The sequence below is a fragment of the Labeo rohita genome, chromosome 3, assembly GCF_022985175.1.
Source record: "Labeo rohita strain BAU-BD-2019 chromosome 3, IGBB_LRoh.1.0, whole genome shotgun sequence".
NCBI classification, from domain to species: domain Eukaryota; kingdom Metazoa; phylum Chordata; class Actinopteri; order Cypriniformes; family Cyprinidae; genus Labeo; species Labeo rohita.
In genome coordinates this window covers 14,199,125-14,219,877 of record NC_066871.1, presented here as the reverse complement: position 1 = coordinate 14,219,877, position 20,753 = coordinate 14,199,125, and the positions used below count along the sequence as shown (strand labels likewise).

The 20,753-nt window shown below is 36.5% G+C and overlaps 1 protein-coding gene across 2 annotated transcripts in view; it reads right to left on the bottom strand.

Moving 5' to 3' along the window:
• Positions 1 to 20,037, bottom strand: part of csnk1da (casein kinase 1, delta a) — a 32,211-nt gene extending 12,174 nt beyond the window's left edge. The window contains exons 1-3 of one of the 2 annotated variants that reach the window (XM_051101717.1): positions 19,500 to 20,037; positions 6,193 to 6,303; positions 180 to 328 (exon numbers count right to left, since the gene is read on the bottom strand). In XM_051101717.1, the coding sequence (XP_050957674.1) occupies positions 180 to 328; positions 6,193 to 6,303; positions 19,500 to 19,575 (336 nt within the window). In that variant the 5' untranslated portion in view covers positions 19,576 to 20,037. The remainder of the gene's footprint in view (positions 1 to 179; positions 329 to 6,192; positions 6,304 to 19,499) is intronic. The other variant, XM_051101712.1, reaches the window with a different exon arrangement.
• Between the last annotated feature and the right edge of the window lie 716 nt (positions 20,038 to 20,753).

Here is a 20,753-nt window from a genome sequence, read left to right as displayed (position 1 = left end):
ACAAAGTGAAAAAGGACACTGGTTGTCTAAGTGAAACAGCTGAAAGGATGACAGGAAAGCTTGACGTGTCACCAGAACACCACTTCCTGGAGTCATTATCTCATTTTAGGTGTCCTATAACAAGAGACGGGTAGGGTGGAGATGACAAAGGTTGCAGTGATCATGTCTACAAGCCTTACCATCTGGTCAGCCAGCAGAAGAACAGTCTTTAGGCTGAACTTGCGAGAACAGAAGTTGAAGAGATCCTCCAAACTGGGTCCAAGCAGCTCCATCACCATCACATTGTAATCTCCCTCCGCTCCACACCATTTGATTGTTGGGATACCAACTGTAAAAGAAACAAGTACTATTAGTAGAGAATACAGGGAGTGAAGTTTATGAAGGAAGTGTTTGCAAACCAAAAGAGAAAGTTCGACTAATTTGTGTTTGTATCCTTCAAGGCCTGACAGACAGAAACTGAAGGTGACCTACAACATAATAGGTAGGGGGTTGGGAGCCCGCTTGTTTCGGCAGGGCAGTGATGTGATAAAACCCAAGTGGAGCTTCAGCTTAAGTAAACCAGAGGTCCTGCTTGGTCACCCTCAGAAAGGGCTCTAACTCATCAGCCATAAAGCATAAACCATCTCTAGGATGACCTTGAAGTGATGCACGAAAAGATATAGGCTGTCAGGGAAAGACAGCTGATACCCAATTAGATCACTTCAAGGGCATTTTCCTGCCCCCTCTTACTATTCAACCACACGTGAACCAGAAAAGACAGCTGTCACAACACTATAATATAATTTGAATTTGTACTGATACAGTGGATGCTGAACACACATAATCCTCTAGTTAAACAAAAAAGTCTTTCATGTGTTTCAATTATAGCTACCAGCTACAACTAAATGCTCATTTACATTGGCAATCAGCAAATGAAAACTAAGGCTATGTCTACATAAATACAGACAAAAAGCGGTTTCGTTTTTAAAAGCTCTCTGTCCACGGAGTTTTCCAAAAGTTTCTCATCTAAGCGGTGGAAAATGCATGTAAAAACCTCATAAAAGCTCACTGAGACGGCATGTTAAGGAACAGACATGTTACGTTTACGTGCAATTCTTTGGGCAGGATAATTTGATTTACGGAAATACTTCATTTACTGACGCATCTAGGTTGTGCTCACCATTATACGTTTGATCTAAAATGCAACTGCACTCAGGTTTTGCCACAGGACAGCAATTGTGAGTACATTTTCTGTAATCTTTGCAGGACTGTAATATATAAGAGTCTACAAAGCAACATATCTTTTGCATGAACATGGATATCTATTGGTATAATATGCATCACATGACTAAAGCGCCATCGTTTTCAAAAGCCTGTTTTCACACTCTACACGACAAGGTGAAAACAGCGTTTTTAAATTTATCCATTTGGGACAGTCTCAGTGTGGACGGAAGGCCAAAATGGAGAGAAAAAGGTGAGTATTTAAACAAAAAATGTATTAGTGTGGAACAGGGTCAGAAATAAACTTTTCCATAAACTGCAACATTTTTTTACATTTGTGAGGGCAATTTGTTTAATCACCATATAATGTTGTCATTTTGGCAAACATGAGCGAACCTAAATGTAATTCCGCAAATTGACTTTTCATTCATTTCACATTTAATTTTAATCGTGACAGCCGTAATACGTTGTTTCATTATGCAGGCGCATTTTTTGCCCCTTTGTCTTGAATTTATGATACATTTTTGTCACAAGCCCTCAATTTCCGAACCCGGTGTGTATAAGGCCTAAACTAAATTTCACTGAATACTGCATTGCGTTTCAATTTAAAATTTTCAGAAAAGACACCAAATTCAATTGGTCAATGCATGAGGTTGGAGTGAACCCTTACCAATTTGGGTGATCTATGTAAGTAACTGGAAAAATACGTTACAAATGCCAAATAAGATGTTAAAAACTTTTAATGTAACTTTACAAAAAAATACAGGAAAAAAAGCTACAGTAAAACCTGTTAAAGTTACCATATGCAATATGCAAATGTGAATTTACATGGTTTAACAATACAGAATTTTACTGTACAGTACTTCATGGTATTGCAGGTAAATGCTATGAATTACAGTATAATTTATGGTGAAAAAAGGACATTTTCAAGTTTTTTTTTTTTTTTTTTTTCTTTCTCCTCATTTTTGAGTAATGTACATTAAGGTATTTACATTTTCTGTTAATGTTTATTGCATTTTTTTTTGTGTGTGTGTGTGTGTGTGGTGTGTTACCCTCATTGGTGTTTTCTCTACATGTGTTTGAATATGAGCGCTTGCCATGTTTGATGAACTGATTAATCATGTGGCTTTCCATTTCACCACCTGTATCACGGTGGTTATCAGTACATTCCGTGGTACAAAGTAGATTTTGGTCATTAAAATGTTAAAATGATTTATTTATGAAGTATTTGTTTACAAGAAGAATACACAGACATCAATATACCCTCCTGTAACACCTGAAACAAGGTCACTACTACTTACAGTAAATTCCTGGCAACCACAGCTGCCTTTTTCCTCACTGTAAATTTAATGGCATATATTTTATACTATAATGACTGTTTTCAAGCAGGTTTCTTGAACACCGCTTTTCCATAAAAACAGATTTTTTTCAGGATTATCAAGTAGAGGAAGAGACAGGGCTCTGGTAGGTCAGAGATCTCTCAGCAGCTGCTGTCCTGCCTACAGCCGCGATCAGCCTGAGCCAGGCCACTGCCTTTAACAACACAGAGCTTTTGCTGTTCAGCACTTTCCAGAAAACATCCTCCAGGTCAGCTATTCCTGCGCAAACTCAGGAGGGTTAAATATATCTCCTGGCCGTCCAGCACGCCTTTCCATTCTCACACCAGGACAGCTCTGACAAGGTCTATATTAATAAAAATTAAAATAGAAAAATGCCAGGCCTTATGCTTCTCCATGTATGGACTCGAAAAAGAGTGCAACTGTGGTGCCAAAACATGCAGAAATAATAACGTACAGAAAATCTAACATAAAAGGTTTCCTTTCTACCTACAAAATGCATGTACATGCACGCACACATACATACATGCAGGTACCCACACCTTTCTCGATGTAAAGTTGTCAGTGTGTATTCATGTTCATGCCGTGCTAAATAAGGCCGCGAGTGGTGCAAGAGACCCAGTTAGGAGATGGAATGCACAGGGCCGGCCCCTCCCCCCCAAACCCACTCCCCTCCGCACGCACCATCTGGCCCGGGGTCCATGTGATCATAGAGAACACAAGCGCTGAGAGGGAGGCTCACTCAGAATGTCAGTCTGTCGTGGCATGGATGCCATCGCACCGTTTGGCCGCCGTAGAGCAAACGTCATGCATGCTCAGTCATGCTGGGAGAGAGCGGATAGACTCGAGCGCATTTGTAAGCGATCGCCGTAGATGACACACTTTTGCTGCTGGCACCATAAAATACCCCTGACAGGACTGTCATACATCTATCTCGAATAAAAGCAATCGGGGCCAATCCCAGCTGGGGCCAGTACCGGGGAGGTGGGGGGGGGGGTTGCATCCTTCAGGCACCTCATGTATATTCATAAACCATGACCATACATTACAACAGAACCAACATTTCAACATAAAACCCGATTTTGTGACTGATTACAGGATGGTATGATGCAAAACAACATTTTTTTGCTTCCTTTACATCCACGCAAGCCCAACGATAAGACAATTCATGGCGCTGACAGAACACTCTGAGTAGTTTGAGATCTGATAATGCCACTCTCGTTGGAGAAGGATGTGTTGACTCACTGACTGATGATGCGAGGGGAACTGGTCACGATTGGTTTGCCGCCCACTGTTGCTACAGTATTCTGTAACACCATCTAAGAAATGGAGATCTTGTGAACTACGCTTTACCTTCAGAGAAGCCTCTTACTCAAACAAATTACTCAGGAGCTTGACAAAAGAACTACACTAAGCCAACATAAAATGGTCATCATTCATAGAGGCTTTTAGAGGTCAATATTACTAACCAGGGATCCACAGCAAGGACATTCAGTAGTTCCTGTTTGTAAATTTCCACTAGCCCCAGCACAAAATGATACATTTTTATAACATTTAATTTTTTTTTTTTTTAAATGTAAAAAATTAATATTTTTTTAGCAAAAGATTTAGATTTCAAATAAATCCAGTTGTTTTGAACTTTGCTTTTCTCAAAAAATCCTTAAAAACAGCATCACCTTTTCTACAAAAATATTAAGCAGTACAACTGTTTTCAAGGTTAATAAGAAAAATTAAGCACTAAATCAGCCCTGTGTATTATAATATTTGGGCCCTGTGATTTCCACAACGTGGAAAACGTGGACGGAATCACGGAACCCAGTCCAAAAAGATGGGAAAAAAAAAACAAAAAAACAACAACAACACACACACATGGAATTTACAGTATAATGTGGAATGCGCCAAATTTTAAATAAATAAATAAAATCAATAATAGGTCAGTTCACTTAAATGCAAATACAATATGGACAAGTGTCTTAATATTAATAAATTTTAAATACAGATCCTTCGTGTTGTGTGTGTCTCTGTGTGAATGAATGGCGCAGACGCGTGTGTGATACTGTGTTTTCAGCCACTGCTGCCAGAACACGAGTACATGAATGCGTACGTATCTCTATAACCGCTCTGAAAGTCGCTTTGTGAGCATTTTAACGTTTCTTTTAAGAAAAACTATCGTCATACTATATACAAACAGAACCTTAAATGTCTTCACACCAACTCGTCAAAAAAGTTTGGTTTAACTTAAAGAAACCATGACAAAAGTATATTATTTATTACTACTACTAATAAAATTATTTAAACATTATTTTGTAATTAATATTTACCAGAAAAAAAAAAAATTGTTAAAATAACTTATTTCACAGAAAAATGTAAATACACAACAGTATTTCTGGAAAACAAAAAAATGAAATAAATTACAGATGATTTGTTGAAACCATTAAAATGGAATCCAGAAAATTAATGGAACACACAGAATTTGGTAAAAATACAACTGAGTTTGAGAAAAATAATAAACATTTCAAAGGGCCTTAATGTAATTTTTGTTTAAATATTAGTAAAATGCTGTTAAATTGTGTAAGTTTTATGATTTTAATTAATCAGGCAAGATGTTTGATAAATACATTTTAATTTAACCATTAAAATGGAGTCTAGAAAAAACAAAACAATCCAGAAAAAGTAAAATGGAAAAAAAAAATAAATAAATAAATAAAAGTAACTTGCACTTTAAAATATATTTAAAAATAAAAAAGTTATTTTAAATTTTAATAGTATTTCACAAATGTTACAGTTTTAACTATTTGATCGAAAAAAAATGTAGCCTTCTTTCAAAAATATTTCAACATTTCATAAAACGAGTAAAGGTGCACCAAAGAATTTTTGAAAAACGCTCTTGACCACAGTGTCAACCATGTAATGATAAAAAGAAGAGAGCGCTCAGTTTGAGTCCAAAGGACGAATATTAGCAGACTGACTATAGATAGAGAAAAATGAAAGATTAAAAAAAAAAAATATCAGAGGAACAAAACATTAAAAAGAAGGCTCACGATCAGGCAAGAGGTAAATATCGGAGCAGCTTTTCAGCGGTGGAGAGAACTCAAAGAGTGGGAAGGGCTCGAATCGGACGCCGAGGTTGCGTTGTTTTTTCTTTATAGGAAAGGCTGAGTAAGGCTGATTTTGCAATGTTTCACACAACTTATCTGTGTTGGCTTTTGTTTGAATACGGTTGTGTCATCTTCGCTTGTTTCCATGATTTTCGTTATGCCAGGGTGGTGTGTATATGTGTGGGGCGTATATGTGTGGGGCAGAGTTATAAAAAATAGGGGTGAGCTCCTGTTGGGGTATGGACGAGTTTGTTTTGGTGTTTTCAAATATCACCATTGTTTGGCAAAAATCACTTTTAAAACCTTAAAAATGGTACTCTATCAACTGAATTAAAAAAATATATATATAGAAAAAAATAGTAAAGTAAATATAAATTTAACACCTGTTCATAATAAATATTTTAGTTTGAAGTGTTTTATTTTCCACTGAAGAAGTTTACAGGCTCTTATGTATGTGGCAGCAGTGTGAGGTGTGTACGTGTGACACATAGTTCTGCGTTAATGGAGAAGCCGGAGGAGACCACGAGGAGCTGTTGAGTGAGTGTGGAAACACGTACCGCCTCCTTGCATCATCTTGTAGATCTTGCTCTCGATGTGCAGCTGTGGGTGCTTCGTTTTCACACATTCTAGCTTGATGGCTACTTCTTCTCCCACCGAGATGTCTGTGCCTGGAAAAATCAGACAAGAGGGGAGATGGAAGTCAGTTACACTATACATAACCAAAGAGAAAAGCGAAAGAGCGATAGTAGATACAGGAACGACCAAATCACTTGATATTTCCAAAGTAGGGAGCTTTAACAAAAAAATATCTGCTCATGTACCTGTGACGTATAATACACGCAAACACGAGCATGAGAACAATAAATCCACTCAACCAGAGAGGCTTTGCAGTGTCTAAATGCGCTTTAGCTTCCAGTGCATTATGAGTCATTGGGACACAATTAAATATAACCAAAAAAGAAAAATGTAATGAATATGCAGGCCCTCTATGATTAAAAAAAAATTCTTCATATCTAAGGTTGACTCACGCACACAGCTTTCCAGCATGAGGGAGTGGGAACAATTATCTACGCGTACTGCTATACCACCTCCTTTCCGGCCCACCATCTGCCTCAACTCAACATCCTGAGCAGAGGATGCTGAAAATCATCCACAGTCATCTGCTGTAACAGACACCCAATGAAACGGATAAGGAGAACAAGACTGTGGCATTCCCAAGGACTAGGCTATGTGTATGTGTTATGCCTGAGGGATGTGACATGAAAGACAGGATGAATGAGTTGGTTAAAAAGAAAAGAAAAGAATAAAAGAAAAAAAAATAAAATAAAACAACAACATTGTGAATTTTCCTTATGCAGGGATCAGAAACTGACATGCTACCTGAATCAGTACTGCTCCTCTGGCCTGTGTGTTTCAAAATGAAAAGCAACACTGTTCATTTACGCACATTTGAATGTAATGCCACAATTTTAAATCAAGTAATAGTGGTTTTGAATAAAAATATTAGCAACTGTTACAATTTGACAATATGCCAGTGATAACAGTTAAAAGGATAATTCACCCAAAAATGAAAATTACCTCATGATTTACTCACCCTCAAGCCATCCAAGGTCTATGACTTTCTTCTTTCAGATGAATACGAATCAAAGTTATATATATAAAAAAAATGTCCTGGCTCTTCTAAGCTTTATAATAGCAGTGAGTGGGGTTTAAGAGTCCAATTAAAGTGCACAAATGCATCATAAAAAGTGCTCCAGTCTTAATAAAGGCCTTCTGAAGTGAACAGATGCATTTTTGGAAGAAAAATAACCATGTTTAATTTTATAAACCGTAATCGTTACCTTCTGCTAACTGTAGTACACACATTTACAAGAATGTAGCGTTCCAGTGGATGACTTAAGCTCCGGTGAGGAATATGCTAGTCTCGCGAGAACCAAGTTTTGTTTACAGCAAAGGAAAGCCAGTCTACTCTTGACTTGTACTGAAATTCTCTGATATTATTCTTTACAAATCCTCATTTTCTAGTTATAATTCGTAACCAGTGTCTAGTTTTGTTCTGTCCTCTGCGCTTCTGCATTTGTCACCACATTCGCCTACATCCTGCGTCATCCACTGGAACACCACTCTCTTGTGAACAAGCATACGACAGTTAGCACAAATGCGTCAATTCGCTTCAGAAGACCTTTATGAAGCTGGAGCAATGTGGAGTACTTTTTATGATGGATGGATGCACTTTATTGGACAAAATCTCAACAGCCATTGACCGCCATTATAAAGCTTGGAAGAGCCAGGACATTTTTAACATAACTCAGATTGTAGGCATCTGAAAGAAGAAAGTCATACCCACATAGAATGGCTTGAGGGCGTGCAAATCATAGGGTAATTGTCATTAAGTGAACTATCCCTTTAAGAGAGAAAAAATAAAATAAATTATCCAGCCACGTGACAGAGCAACTGATTAACCTCATGTGTGTGCTGTGTGCTCTATGTAGGATCGTAATGTAGAACATATCACTAGTCCAGTAGTTCTTAATCCTGGTCCTGGGGGACCCCTCCAGTCTGCACATTTTGTATGTCTCCCTTATCCGGCACACTCAGTTCAGCTCATGGAGCTCTCTTCTAAGAGCTGATGATCTGAATCAAGTGTGTTAAATAAAGACATGCAAAATGTGTCCCCAGTACCAGGATTAAGAACCCCTGGACTGGTCTTAAGCAGCTAACCATGCAGGATCCGTTTTTGCATTGAAAAACAAGACTGTGGAATGGGAAAAAGGAAAAAAAGTTATGAGCTTGAGTTTAATTTTTTAAACCTGAGGACTGCGTCTTTAGAATGTCATTTAACATACAAGACATAAGTGCAATGGTTCAGTGCAATGTAAACCTGTAAAGAACTTCTATCAGATGTTTAATATTTCATGTTTGCATGATTGCGACAGGCTGAAAGATGCTGTTATTTCTTTTACTGTTTTTAAGTGCAGGCCAAAATTTAAAAATGTAGAGACAGACAATGGAGTAAAACAAGGGGAAACACTGTCAGTGCAGGATTTGCTGAAACGTTTGAGTATCAGTATAACGAACATGCAGAGTTTTTCACCTGGTAAGCTAAACTTCAAGGCTGCAACAATTCCTTGATTCTATCTGAGTATTTGATTTAAAAAAAAAAAAAAAACACAACAACAACAACAACACTATATATATATATATATATATATATATATATATATATATATATATATATATATATATATATATATATATATATATATATATATATATATATATATATACCAGAAGTGGTGCATTCCACATATTAAACCCATTTAAAAATCATAAAGCATAACGTAAGAATTCACAAACGCTACTATTCAATTAAATAAACATACGCAATGCAGGTTTAATATATGCACTTTATTTACACGCGTGTAGATTACATACATGTATCTCAGAGTGGCTCTGTTCACAGTAAATGCTGCTACGCAAGCAGTTATTTATATGTGTGGAGCGTCTCAAACTCCATCTCTGCATGTTATGAGTTTGGGTTTAATATAACATTCATCTAGGAACACAAAGTGCACCATTTCATCAGATTCGTAAGGTAAATCATTTATAAATTTACACAAACACAGGAGAATACATCATTATCTTTCAAAATATGCTAACTGTTCATCGCAATTTCAAAAAAAGTTTACACATTTTGATGTCCACATATTCAAGAAATTACAGTGACTGTAGCTTTTCTATGATTAAGAAATGGCAAAATATTTAGATTATGTGAACATTTGAATTAAATGTTGTTGAGTCAATATTAAACGGATTAGATAGTGCAGCAAAGTCTAAAAACAATCGTCAGGCTGCTGGTGGCCACTGCAATCATTTGTTATAATGTGTAATGTACCTTTTAATAAATATTTGAATATTTGATTATTTTTGCAGTTTATTAAATCGCAGAAACGGCATAATCCACGTTGTAAACAAAAGGCCAGATTACCTATTGCAGAGACAATACAATAGCCATAAAGATACCACATGCCATGGTTGGCATCATCTTATTAAAAGGGCGTTGGTGAGAGCTACATCAACTTGTTAGATGACAAATCTTGCTGTTAAATGCTCCTCCACAATAGACAAAGTGAATATAATGTGTAATGCTCACCTACGAAGACTTTCAGTAACATGAACCATAAAGCTGACAAAGTAACACATAATAGCCACAAAAATCATATAATCTAGAAAATACATATATTACACAAAGTAACATTTACCAGAATGGTAAGAACATCTGCAATATCACAGCAGCTAACCATTAATACATGGTGCTTAGAAAATAATTTACAGCAAGCATATCACAGGACACAAGAAGAAAAAAAAAGCACAGGCAGAAACTACAACTAACAACTTTTAAAAAGTGTGAAAACACACAGTGCAAATACTGCACACATCAGATCCTGTCAGTGCCTGTGCCAGGATGTTTCTCAAGAACTCGTTTATTAAATATGTTTAAATGTTTGATGTGCAAGCTGTTTATTTTTACATGTTAAACAAGTGCTATACCAGGACCATGCCCAGCGGAGCCAGATCCGGCACTGTCCTGTTGAAACTCATCCATACGCATATCATGTATATATTTCCAGCCACTGCTCTTCCTGAATTACCATGATCTATTTCCACTTTGAAAAGGCACTCTGAGAGGCACAAGTAGTACCAGCTTCACAGGACCATCTCTACAAAGCCATCACCTGTCATGGCTCGTGTTATGGCTCAACCATTTAGATGGGCCCACACGATAGGACTCTGGTGACCCTTTTCAATCACAGCTGTAGTGGTTTTCCCACAGTCCCTGAAACCTTAAACCCACCCTGTGGGTACAGCCGTGTAAAAGAGTGGTATAAAAATCAATAACTGTCAATACTATAGTGCTCTTCAACGCTGCTCCTGAAAATAAAATGAACTGGCCAAAGCTGCTAATGCATGGGCTGCCCAACACAATCAGCTTAATGAAGCTACACATTACAGATGATCAAATATGCATGGTGGGTCAATAAAAGGCATAAAGGAACAACAGCTCACACAGCTGGAGAGCTACAAAGAGACACACTATCAAAAACAATGTTTGAAAAGCTCTGCACGCCCGCTACTTAGGACATCCTTGATACAAATCTGTGGTGGAACAGAATGTGCTTTTTTGCAAACGTACAGTACGTGAGAAAATCCTTCTGAATAAACCAGAGCTTTCTCATGTTTCATGTTCTCATGAAATCTACTGCAAGCACTGTAACTTCACTTCTGCCTTATGTGACTACCGAAAGGTTTTGGTAACCCAACAGCTTGACGGGACCAAAACTAACACTTTCACGTTCTCCTTTTTAACTAGTGGATAACTGGTTGACTGAATTACCTTGACGTAAATTTAACGTTGACAAAATAGGTGTCAGCTTAAAATCTTTGAATATGGGCTTCACAATGCATATAGGCAACTTGATCATCTCTTATGAAATCAGAAGCGTTTTGTTACGAAATTATGAAACATGACCATAATCATGACAGGAATCAGTGAAAATTAATCTGGTAGAAACAAACAATAGCGAGTATCTGTATGCAAAATCACAACACATGTATGTATACAGCACAAAAATGGAAAAAGACAAATGATCCTGATGGAAAAAAACAACAATGTAACGTGTAGGTCTTGAAACCTTTCACACATAGTCTTTACTGGTAAATTACTGGTAAGAGATGTCTCTGGGCCAAAAGCAGCTGCATGAATGCGAAAGTTTGACACAAAATGAAATCATCAACAAAGACTGACCATATACCGCCCATGTTTACAAATACAACACAGGCACAGCTGTTTAGGGGTTCTTTCCAGTTAATGATGTGACAGAATTTACCGGTATTTTGAAAGTGAAGTCTGAATGGCTCTTTACCGGTAAAAAGATGTGCCATCATTGCCTGTGCGAAAAGTGCATTTTTGTATTTACTGGTAAAGTCGATGCAGTAATTTTACTGCAATTTACAGGTACTGCTGTGTGAAAGGGGCTATAGGGAAACATGCTATGCTGAATTGGCTAACAACACTGTCTTTCTGTGTCACACTGATGTGTAAGACTGAAGTAGTGACCAATCTTTCATAATGTGATGTACATCCGAGTGTAACGCATTATCAGGAAGAAAAAATGTAAAGCAGTGACTTGATTCTACGCATCGGTTGTAGGGCTGCACTCGACTAAAGATTTTTCTGGTCGACTATTAGTCGCACGTTTATTAATAAACCATATAAATCTTAATCAGCTTTTAATTGCTTACATAGCCTAATAAGCGCTCAAGCACACAAAACAAAGCTTGCCACAGCACACCGGCAGATATAATTATTACGAATGTGTCAGGGAAAAACAGCAAGAAAACTGTGTTAACATTTAATTTATTGATAAACTAGTGTTTTCTTTGTTTTTGGCTTAAGAGATGAAGCCGACTCATCATTTCTGCAGTAATGTATGCGCCTACATGTTTCACACAGATATATAATCTGAGAATATTTGTTTTTTTATCTGAATTGGTTCATTTAAAAGTAGACATTTCACTCACTATAGATAGCCTCTATTTTTCATGTCTGTAAGGTAAGTATACACAGAGTTTTGAAGTTTCACACCCAAGTTCACAGTGACCGAGACAACAGAATGAGCATCCTGTTTGCTTCCATTATTTTATGAAAGCACAATGTCTCATTGTTATTCTGAGTGAACACAAATAAACGAAGATTTGAAAGAGTTATTACTTTTATCTATTTGACCAAAAATGAAAGAGTATTTTAAAATCAATTGACTGCACCGGTCCCTCCATCTGTTATGCAGTAGATTGCACGGCTATGTAAAGTTGCTACTACTTACACATTTCAGATAAAAAGCAGTATTTGCAGTCGATGAATTATAGGTGAGCTTTTGGACGTGCTACCCGATGTACCATATTACCACATAGACCAGAAGTCACTGATTTGTCCATCAGAGACTGCGTGACTTCGCCACTTCCTATGCAATTTTTTTTTTTCTGTGACTAAGCGACAAATAAAGTTTTGGACAACCATGCCTCTTCTCGTCGGCTAATGGTTATTTGACTATTAGGGGGAAAACCTTATTGGTTTGACTGGATTTTGGATGTTACGCTCAAAAAAAGAATGCAAGTTTGAAATCAGTTTTGTAGGGGTAGAGCTAAAAGATTGGAGAAGTTCAGCATACGCCACCAGAGAGAAGTCTGTTGCTTCACTAGAACATCGAGCCTTATTTTATTTAAAAATAAATAAAAAAAAACATACACATTTAGAAAATATTAGGGCTGCAACGATTAATCGAACGTTGTGGTGAGGCACGTTTAGTCAATGAAGCCGGTACTTTGATTAGTAGTAAAGCTCCATCACGTGCGTTCAGTACACAGAGCAAGTAATACACAGAGCCGTAAAGCACTGACAAGCTACGCCAAAAATCACGCTCAAAATCGACTTCGATTTTGCGCGCGATTTGGCGTAGCTTGTCAGTGCTTTACGGCTCTGTGTATTACTTGCCGCTCCAGCTGAACGCACGTGATGGAGCTTTACTACTAATCAAAGTACCGGCTTCATTGACTAAACGCGCCTCACGACATCGTTCGATTAATCGTTGCAGCCCTAGAAAATATAAGGTGAATTTTCATGTCATGTCAATTTTAAATACACAGACATTTTTTTTTTTATCAGCCCTAGTGTATTTTATACAGCCCCACACCACAAATAACCAAAGGCATCACAAGTTTCCAAAAGAGATACACTGCCACAATTCAACATGTAATCTCAAAAGTTCGCTAACTCATCTTAAAATCTGTCCAAATCCCTGTGTGGCCTGAGATTGGTATATTTTAAAAGGTTCCTGCCAGGATTTACTGCTGTTAGTCAGTGTGCACGGCTACTCACATCAGCCCCATTTCCATCTAAATTGAACCGAGTCCATTGTTGGGGATGGTGAGATTTTCCCGTCACACACGAGTGAGACCAGGCTGCAGAGCTCCGATTGTCCTGCCTTTTTTAGCCTCGGATTACAAGTGCATTTAGAGGAAAAGAGAAGCGGCTACACACCAGATACATTAGAGGCATATTACTATAATAAACATGAGGAAAGACTAGACACCTGATCAGGCTTATAACAGATTAGGCCCATCCAAACAAGGATCCATTCAACCATTTTCCTTTATAAACACAATAACCAAGTCCATAATTACTCAAACACGTTCTTGTTTTATTTGACATAGCCAAGACTATGGTGAAAGGTACGCGTTTCTTTTTTAAACATCTCCCCTTGATCTTTATGCATTTCATGCCTCCATGAACGTGTTGCACCACCACTACTGGTAAATATCAAAGCTGCAAAGATATGTACAGTGGAATTTGATTTGCCTGGGCACATTTAGCGGAGAGAATGTTCTGCTTCCCCTATACTGACAGCAGAGGGAACATGTTCAGACACATCCGCTCAATACATCAGTAAACACTACAGAAGCCCATCCTTAACCCAGCTGTCTACATGCACATGGTTCGACAGCGAATGACACAAATGACTTTAACGCCTTTGGTGACTTTCCAGTCACTGCATATCAATCATGGTTTTGAGCTCTTGAGCCTTCTCTTTTCATCTGGTTCCTTCATAACAGCTCATTTTTTCCCCTTTAAGATAAAAGTGCATTAATTTCCTGGGGAAGCCTTCCATGATGTAATCTTGGAGATCAATAAAAGTCAGCCGTCCCCCCCACTGCAGGCAGCTGGCATATTTCTCAACCCCCATACCGCACACCAGGCCCAGGGCCCTCCAGAGGGATTGTGGGTTCGGCCTGAGCCTGTCTGGAGAACAAATTGGTTGCACTCATCTCATTCATGTGCATATGCTCAGATTCATTTTGCGTGACCGCAAGCTTGTTGGTTTGTGCAGTGCAGAGACAGATGGATACTTCTGTTGCAGTATTGAGATTCAATTCATTAGTGAGAGATCTGCTAAATAAGCATCTCTGGTAAATGAGAGAACAGCATGTTAAAGCTGTGTGGGTCTAATACCTGTTCAGATACACAAAAAGAAGGTCAAAGAAGAGATTTAAAATCAACACTGGGTGTTAAACACCAATCAGAACTATCAAACAGCATGTGGAAAAGACTGTTCTACAAAGTTGAAAACAGAGTAACTAATTTTATTCTTAAGCTACGCCCGATAATCAACAAATGGCCGATAATAAAATTCGATATTATTATGTCTAAATACACTAAAAAAAACACTACTAAAATTAAGGGCTGTCGCAATTCCTCGATTCAATTTGAATACTCAGTTTTAGAAAATCCTCGACTATATTTTGCCCGTGTCAAGTAACCGGCAAATGCATTATTAGACCATTTTCCAAGGCTGCTTGATATATTGAACCCATTTAAAATCAAAGTATAATGTTATTTTGAATGAGCAACCACTCAGATTCAATAAAAACAAATGTAGGCTGTAGCATGTCGAAAGAAATGGCTAAATATTAAAGATGAAGTGGACATTTGAATTAACCATTTAGTCAATATTAAACAAGGATTAGATCGCATAGTAAAATGTAAAAACAATCGTCAGGCCATTGGCGCCCTCTGCAGTCATTTGATATAATGTGTAATGTACTTTAGCTCTATTGTTTTACCACACACTTACTTTTTGTGCTTAATTTTAACTAATTATTATTGCCTCCTTGCTACTATACATGTATTTCAAGTCATTTTTAAGGCTGTTGTTTGCTTGGGTCTCTCTCAAAAAAATTACAATTACCCAATTACTTGATTAAATCGTCAGAATAATTGACCGATTACTCAATTACCAAAATAATAATTTGTGACAGCCCTACTAAAATTATAATCAATCATTTTAAATAAATAAGATGTTAGATGACAGTAAAGCTAATCTAAAGCTACATTACAAGCTACAAGTGTTTTTAAAGTGTTTTATGCTCTCAATTCAATTTATTTGATCAAAAATACAATAAATTAATTTATTTTGTTAATATTATTATAATTTAGAATAACTGTTTTCTAAATATATAAATTGTTATTTATTCCAGTTATGCAAAGCTGAATTTTCAGCAGTCATGAATCTTTGGTCTTCAGCGTCACATGATCCTTCAGAAATCATTCTAATATGATGGTTTGCTTCTCGAGTAACATTTCTTATCATCAATTTTGAAAACAGTGGTACCGTTTAATATTTGGTGGAAACAGTGATATTTCTTAAGACTCTTTGATAAATAGAAAGTTTGAAAAAGATATTACTTTTTTTTTTTTTTTTTATAACATTATAAAGATCAGTCATATATGTGACCCTGAAAACACAATCATTTTGACCCATACTATGTATTTTTGGCTATTGCTACAAACATACTCCTGCTACTTAAGACTGGTTTTGTGGTCCTTAATTAACTGAGATTAATACATCATCTGAAAGCTGAATAAATAAGCTTTCTATTGAGAATAGGCCAATATTTGGTTGAGAAACAACTATTTGAAAATCTGGAACCTGAGGGTGCAAAAAAAAAAATCTAAATTTTGAGAAAATCGCTTTTAAACTTGCCCAAATGAAGTTCTTAGCAATGCATATTACTAAACAGAAATTAAGTTGTAATATATTTATGGTAGTAAATTTACAAAATATCTTTATGGAACATGATCTTTATGATTTTTGACAAAAAAAAAAAAACAATAATTGACCCATACTATGTATTTTTGGCTACTGCTACAAATATACCTGTGCTACCTAAGACTAGTTTTGTGGTTCAGGGTCACAAATTTCATTAGATAAATACATATTTACTGATCCTAAAGTTTTAAATGGTAGTGTATGTGCTCAATTACCAGATGCATACATATAAATATCCTATATTGACCATTTTTGATTTAAAAAAAAAAAAAAAAAAAAAAAAAAAAAAAATCAGATACAGTTCCAACAACCCATGTAGAAGTTGTTGTTTACTGAAGGCAATGGAAACACATTGTACCACTGTACCACTGGGGGAAAAAAAAAAAAAAAAACACTCTTGGCTGCATGATTTAACAAGCCACAAGACAGCCCCATGTTTTCATGAGAGCTCTGAGAGTATTTCCCCTTCTCTGGTTCACGTAGGCAGGCCGGTGGTGTACCTTTTAAGAGGCTTGGTAGACAGAGCCCATGTTGTTGATCAGGTCAGTCTGGCCTCCTTCAGCCCCAGCTGGAGTTAGTCAGGCTCTGCCTCCCCAGGTGTGGGGATATTGGGAGTCTTTACATAAGCCCCTTAGTTGAGTACATGAACACTGCTGTTTCCAGTACACCAGCTGAATCACCAAAGTTGCATAACAATATTTAGGCACTTGGTAATTCACACACTTGGATTGTACTGTTGACCATTAATGCCAAAACGACATGTACAAGATGTGTAACCCAACTCAGCTCTGATCGTGCCATCCTGCAGCAAATGAAAACAAACAGCCCAGTTTTTATCTAAACAGCCACACAAAAAAAAAAAAATCAGCTGATCTACTACTTCCTACTTTGTCTACAAACTCCAATGAACTTCTGCAAAATAATTAAAATAAAAGTACTGTTGGGTAGTTTCGCAGAACAGACTGGGCGGCTTATCTATTCAGATTTAGGATCTTGCTTTGGAACCAGCGGTTGTTTTTTAAGCCGTTTCTGGAGAGAAGTACAGAGAGGAGGCGTGGAGTATTTCTCCACCGAAGTACTGCAGAGAACGTATCATAATAAACACAATTCTGGCCAGCGATGAGATCACTGCACACAACTCCAACTGTGAAGCGAAAACGAAGGAGTTGAGCAAGAGCACAAAGCTCATCAAGCCACAAGGAACCATATGCATCCCATATTGCAATCACAACTTCACATCACAACTCAAAGCATAAAGGCCCGTGCAGAATGCTTCAAAAGGACCTGGTACTAAGCCCAGAACCATATAAGTATAAAATAACTGGCAGCCTTTAATAACTTCATTGTGGTGACATAATAACTTAAAAGAAAGGTACATTAAAGGCAGCTGCCTACAACAATACTAGTTGCCTCAGGCCCCCAAAACTAATGACGAAAGCTAATATTACATCACCAGATCTTTTCACAAGACACTGTGGAAGTTAAGTTGAAACTTGCACGCACCTTTTATCAAGGTTCTTATAATTAAAGACCTCTAGCAACATGTAGTAACAACTCAGTTGCAAAGATCTGATCACACAATGTACAGACAACATGCAATACTAACGCTATATGCGTTTACTTGCGACAAACTATTTCACTTCCTCTTCTGTCAGTCATTTCATTGTTAGACCTGACAAATCAGTAAGATATAACAAAAATACAGTGTAGCAGAGTGTTTAAATGGGACCTGACACCTTAATCTTGAAAATATTAGATGTTTAAGACACAAAATACAGGCTAAACTCGCCACTGACAGGATATGCCCAGACATAGCCACTACAATTATTACAAATGTGAGACTCCTACAACACACATACTACTAGTCAAAAGTTTTTGAATAGTAAGATTTTACTTTTTTTTTTTTTAAGGAAGTCTCTTCTGCTTTACAAGCCTCGTGGTAGCAAGTAAAATCGTGAAATATTTTTACTATTTAAAATATCTGTATTCTGTTTAAATATATTTTAAAATGTTATTTATTCCTGTGATCAAAGCTAAATTTTCAGCATCATTACTTTAGTCTTCAGTGTCACGTGATCCTTCAGAAATGCTGATTTGCTGTCCAAGAAACAATGTATTATTATTATTAGCGATATTTAAAATAGCTAAGTACATTTTTTCAAGATTCTTTGATAAATAGAAAGATCAAAAGTTAAAAAAAAAAAAAAAATCAATACTTTTATACAGCAAGGATGCTTTAAATTGATCAAAAGTGATGATAAAAACATTTATAATGTTACAAAAGATTTATATTTAAGATAAATGCTGTTCTTTTGAACTTTCTATATTCAAAGAAACCTGAAAAAAAAAAATCTACTTAGCTGTTTTCAACATAATAAATGGTTTTTGAACAGCAAATCAGAATATTAGAATGATTTCTGAAGGATCATGTGACTGGAGTAATGATGGTAAAAATTCAGCTTTGAAATCACAGGAATAAATTACATTTTAAAATATATTCATATAGAAAACTGTTCTATTTTAAATAGAAAATATTTCTAAATTTTACTTTTTTTGGATCAAATAAATGCAGGCTTGGTGAGCAGAAGATAAAAAAAACATTAAAAATCTTACCGTTCAAAAACTTTAAACAAATTGTGAACATAACAACACATTAAAATGTAGCTGACAGCTCAGCAAAAAAAAAAAAAAAAAAAAAAACATGTACAAAGCACTAAAGCTGAATTACGCCTAAACTGATCTTGGACTTAAAGTCTCCTCAGTGTTTGTTTTATAGTACAAGTACAAATGGTTAAGTACAGCGGTTTTGTAGATTCTTGACAAATTAATTTCTAATAACATGTAGTCCATAAAGCATAACTGATTAGGCTGGACTGTCTGTGTATTTTCACTCAAGAAAAGCTTCGTATCACGTAATATTCATAATAATATTAATTTACATACAAACACAGGCTTTTGCCTGTTGTAACTAACTAATCTCGTTAACTGACGTGTTAAACTAGCTGGCTATCTATCAAAATAGCCTTGGTTAGTGGGGGTTTTCAGGTTTTCAAGCTATACTGACTTCCAACAGCAGCTGACTGAGGGACACTGGGAATCCATTTGACGTTTCAAAACAAAATATACAGTGCACATTTATTAAACTGACACATGATAACGACTCTCTCAATAAATGAAAAAAGAAACAAACAATTACTTACCCAAATAAATGTCACCAAAGGATCCAGAGCCAATCTTCCTTCCCAGTCTGTATCGGTTTCCTACTCTCAATTCCATGATAGATGGCTAAATAACAAAGCTAGCGACAAAGCTAGCTTTAACGGGAGTAATTTAAATGATATACCTTCGGAGTGTTTAATAAAAGCAGCGAAAATCCCTTCTTTGTTATCCGTCTATTCTTCTGTCTCTCCCAGCCAGAATCCCCTTATACAGCCTGCTAGCTTGCTAATTCCCTTCACAGAAGCTACCCAGTTTTCACCATTCGTTTTCTAACATTCCGAATCGGTAAATTTCAAAATATTAGGCTTGTTAAAAAGAGTAAAGCGTGAACTTTATGCTCTAGTAATTTTCACCCCGAAAATAGTCTGTTTAAAAAAGGATGAAAGCGGATTTTCACAACGACTCCCTTCTAGTTCCGCTGGCCCTGAAACTACCATTGACTTCTGTGTATCTGCTACAACAGGAGCTCCATCAGCTCAATAATCCAGCGGGTTGCAGTGACGTCACTTCCCCTAGCAACAACGAGCCACTGGAAAATCTCGGGTTGAGACAACAAACCGTCGGGTTTTTATTGTTAAATCGGAATTGAAATTTCGAAACATTCATAACCGACGTTTTATTAGTATATGACGAAATGTTATTATTACTGTAAGTTAAGTAAGTGTTTTATTAGCGATATCCTCAGTATTAAAAGTGGACAATGTAAATAAATGTATACGTCATTGCTTTTGAGTTCGATGCATAAACTAGTTTCTGTATTGTAGCCTATTTAGTTTAATACTGTAAATGACTAAGTTTACATCTGTGGGTGTTTACAGGGTGCGTTCATCATGATGTTTCAGGAAGATAACTTGTAAAACCAGTTTGTTAAGTCGAAACTTAGGTTTAAACACATAACTGACATCTTATCTGTCTTTGTGTCATCAAATAAAAATAGACTTACAACAATAGGTGCACAGTAACTCCTAGTAACAATTGTTTAATTAATATTGACTGGGTTTAAAGTGGTTTACATCCTTAAAAAGTCAGTTTGTGTTACATGGGAGCTCTGAATATGAGCACCTGCGTTATAAAATATTTTAAAAAGCCATTTCGGTAACAGTTTACAATAAGGATCATTCATTAACTACATTAGTTAACCAGCATTTACTAATCCAGTATTAAAATCACAACGGTAACATTAGTTAATGCACTGTGAACAAACATGAACAATCAACAAATGTATTTTTATTAGC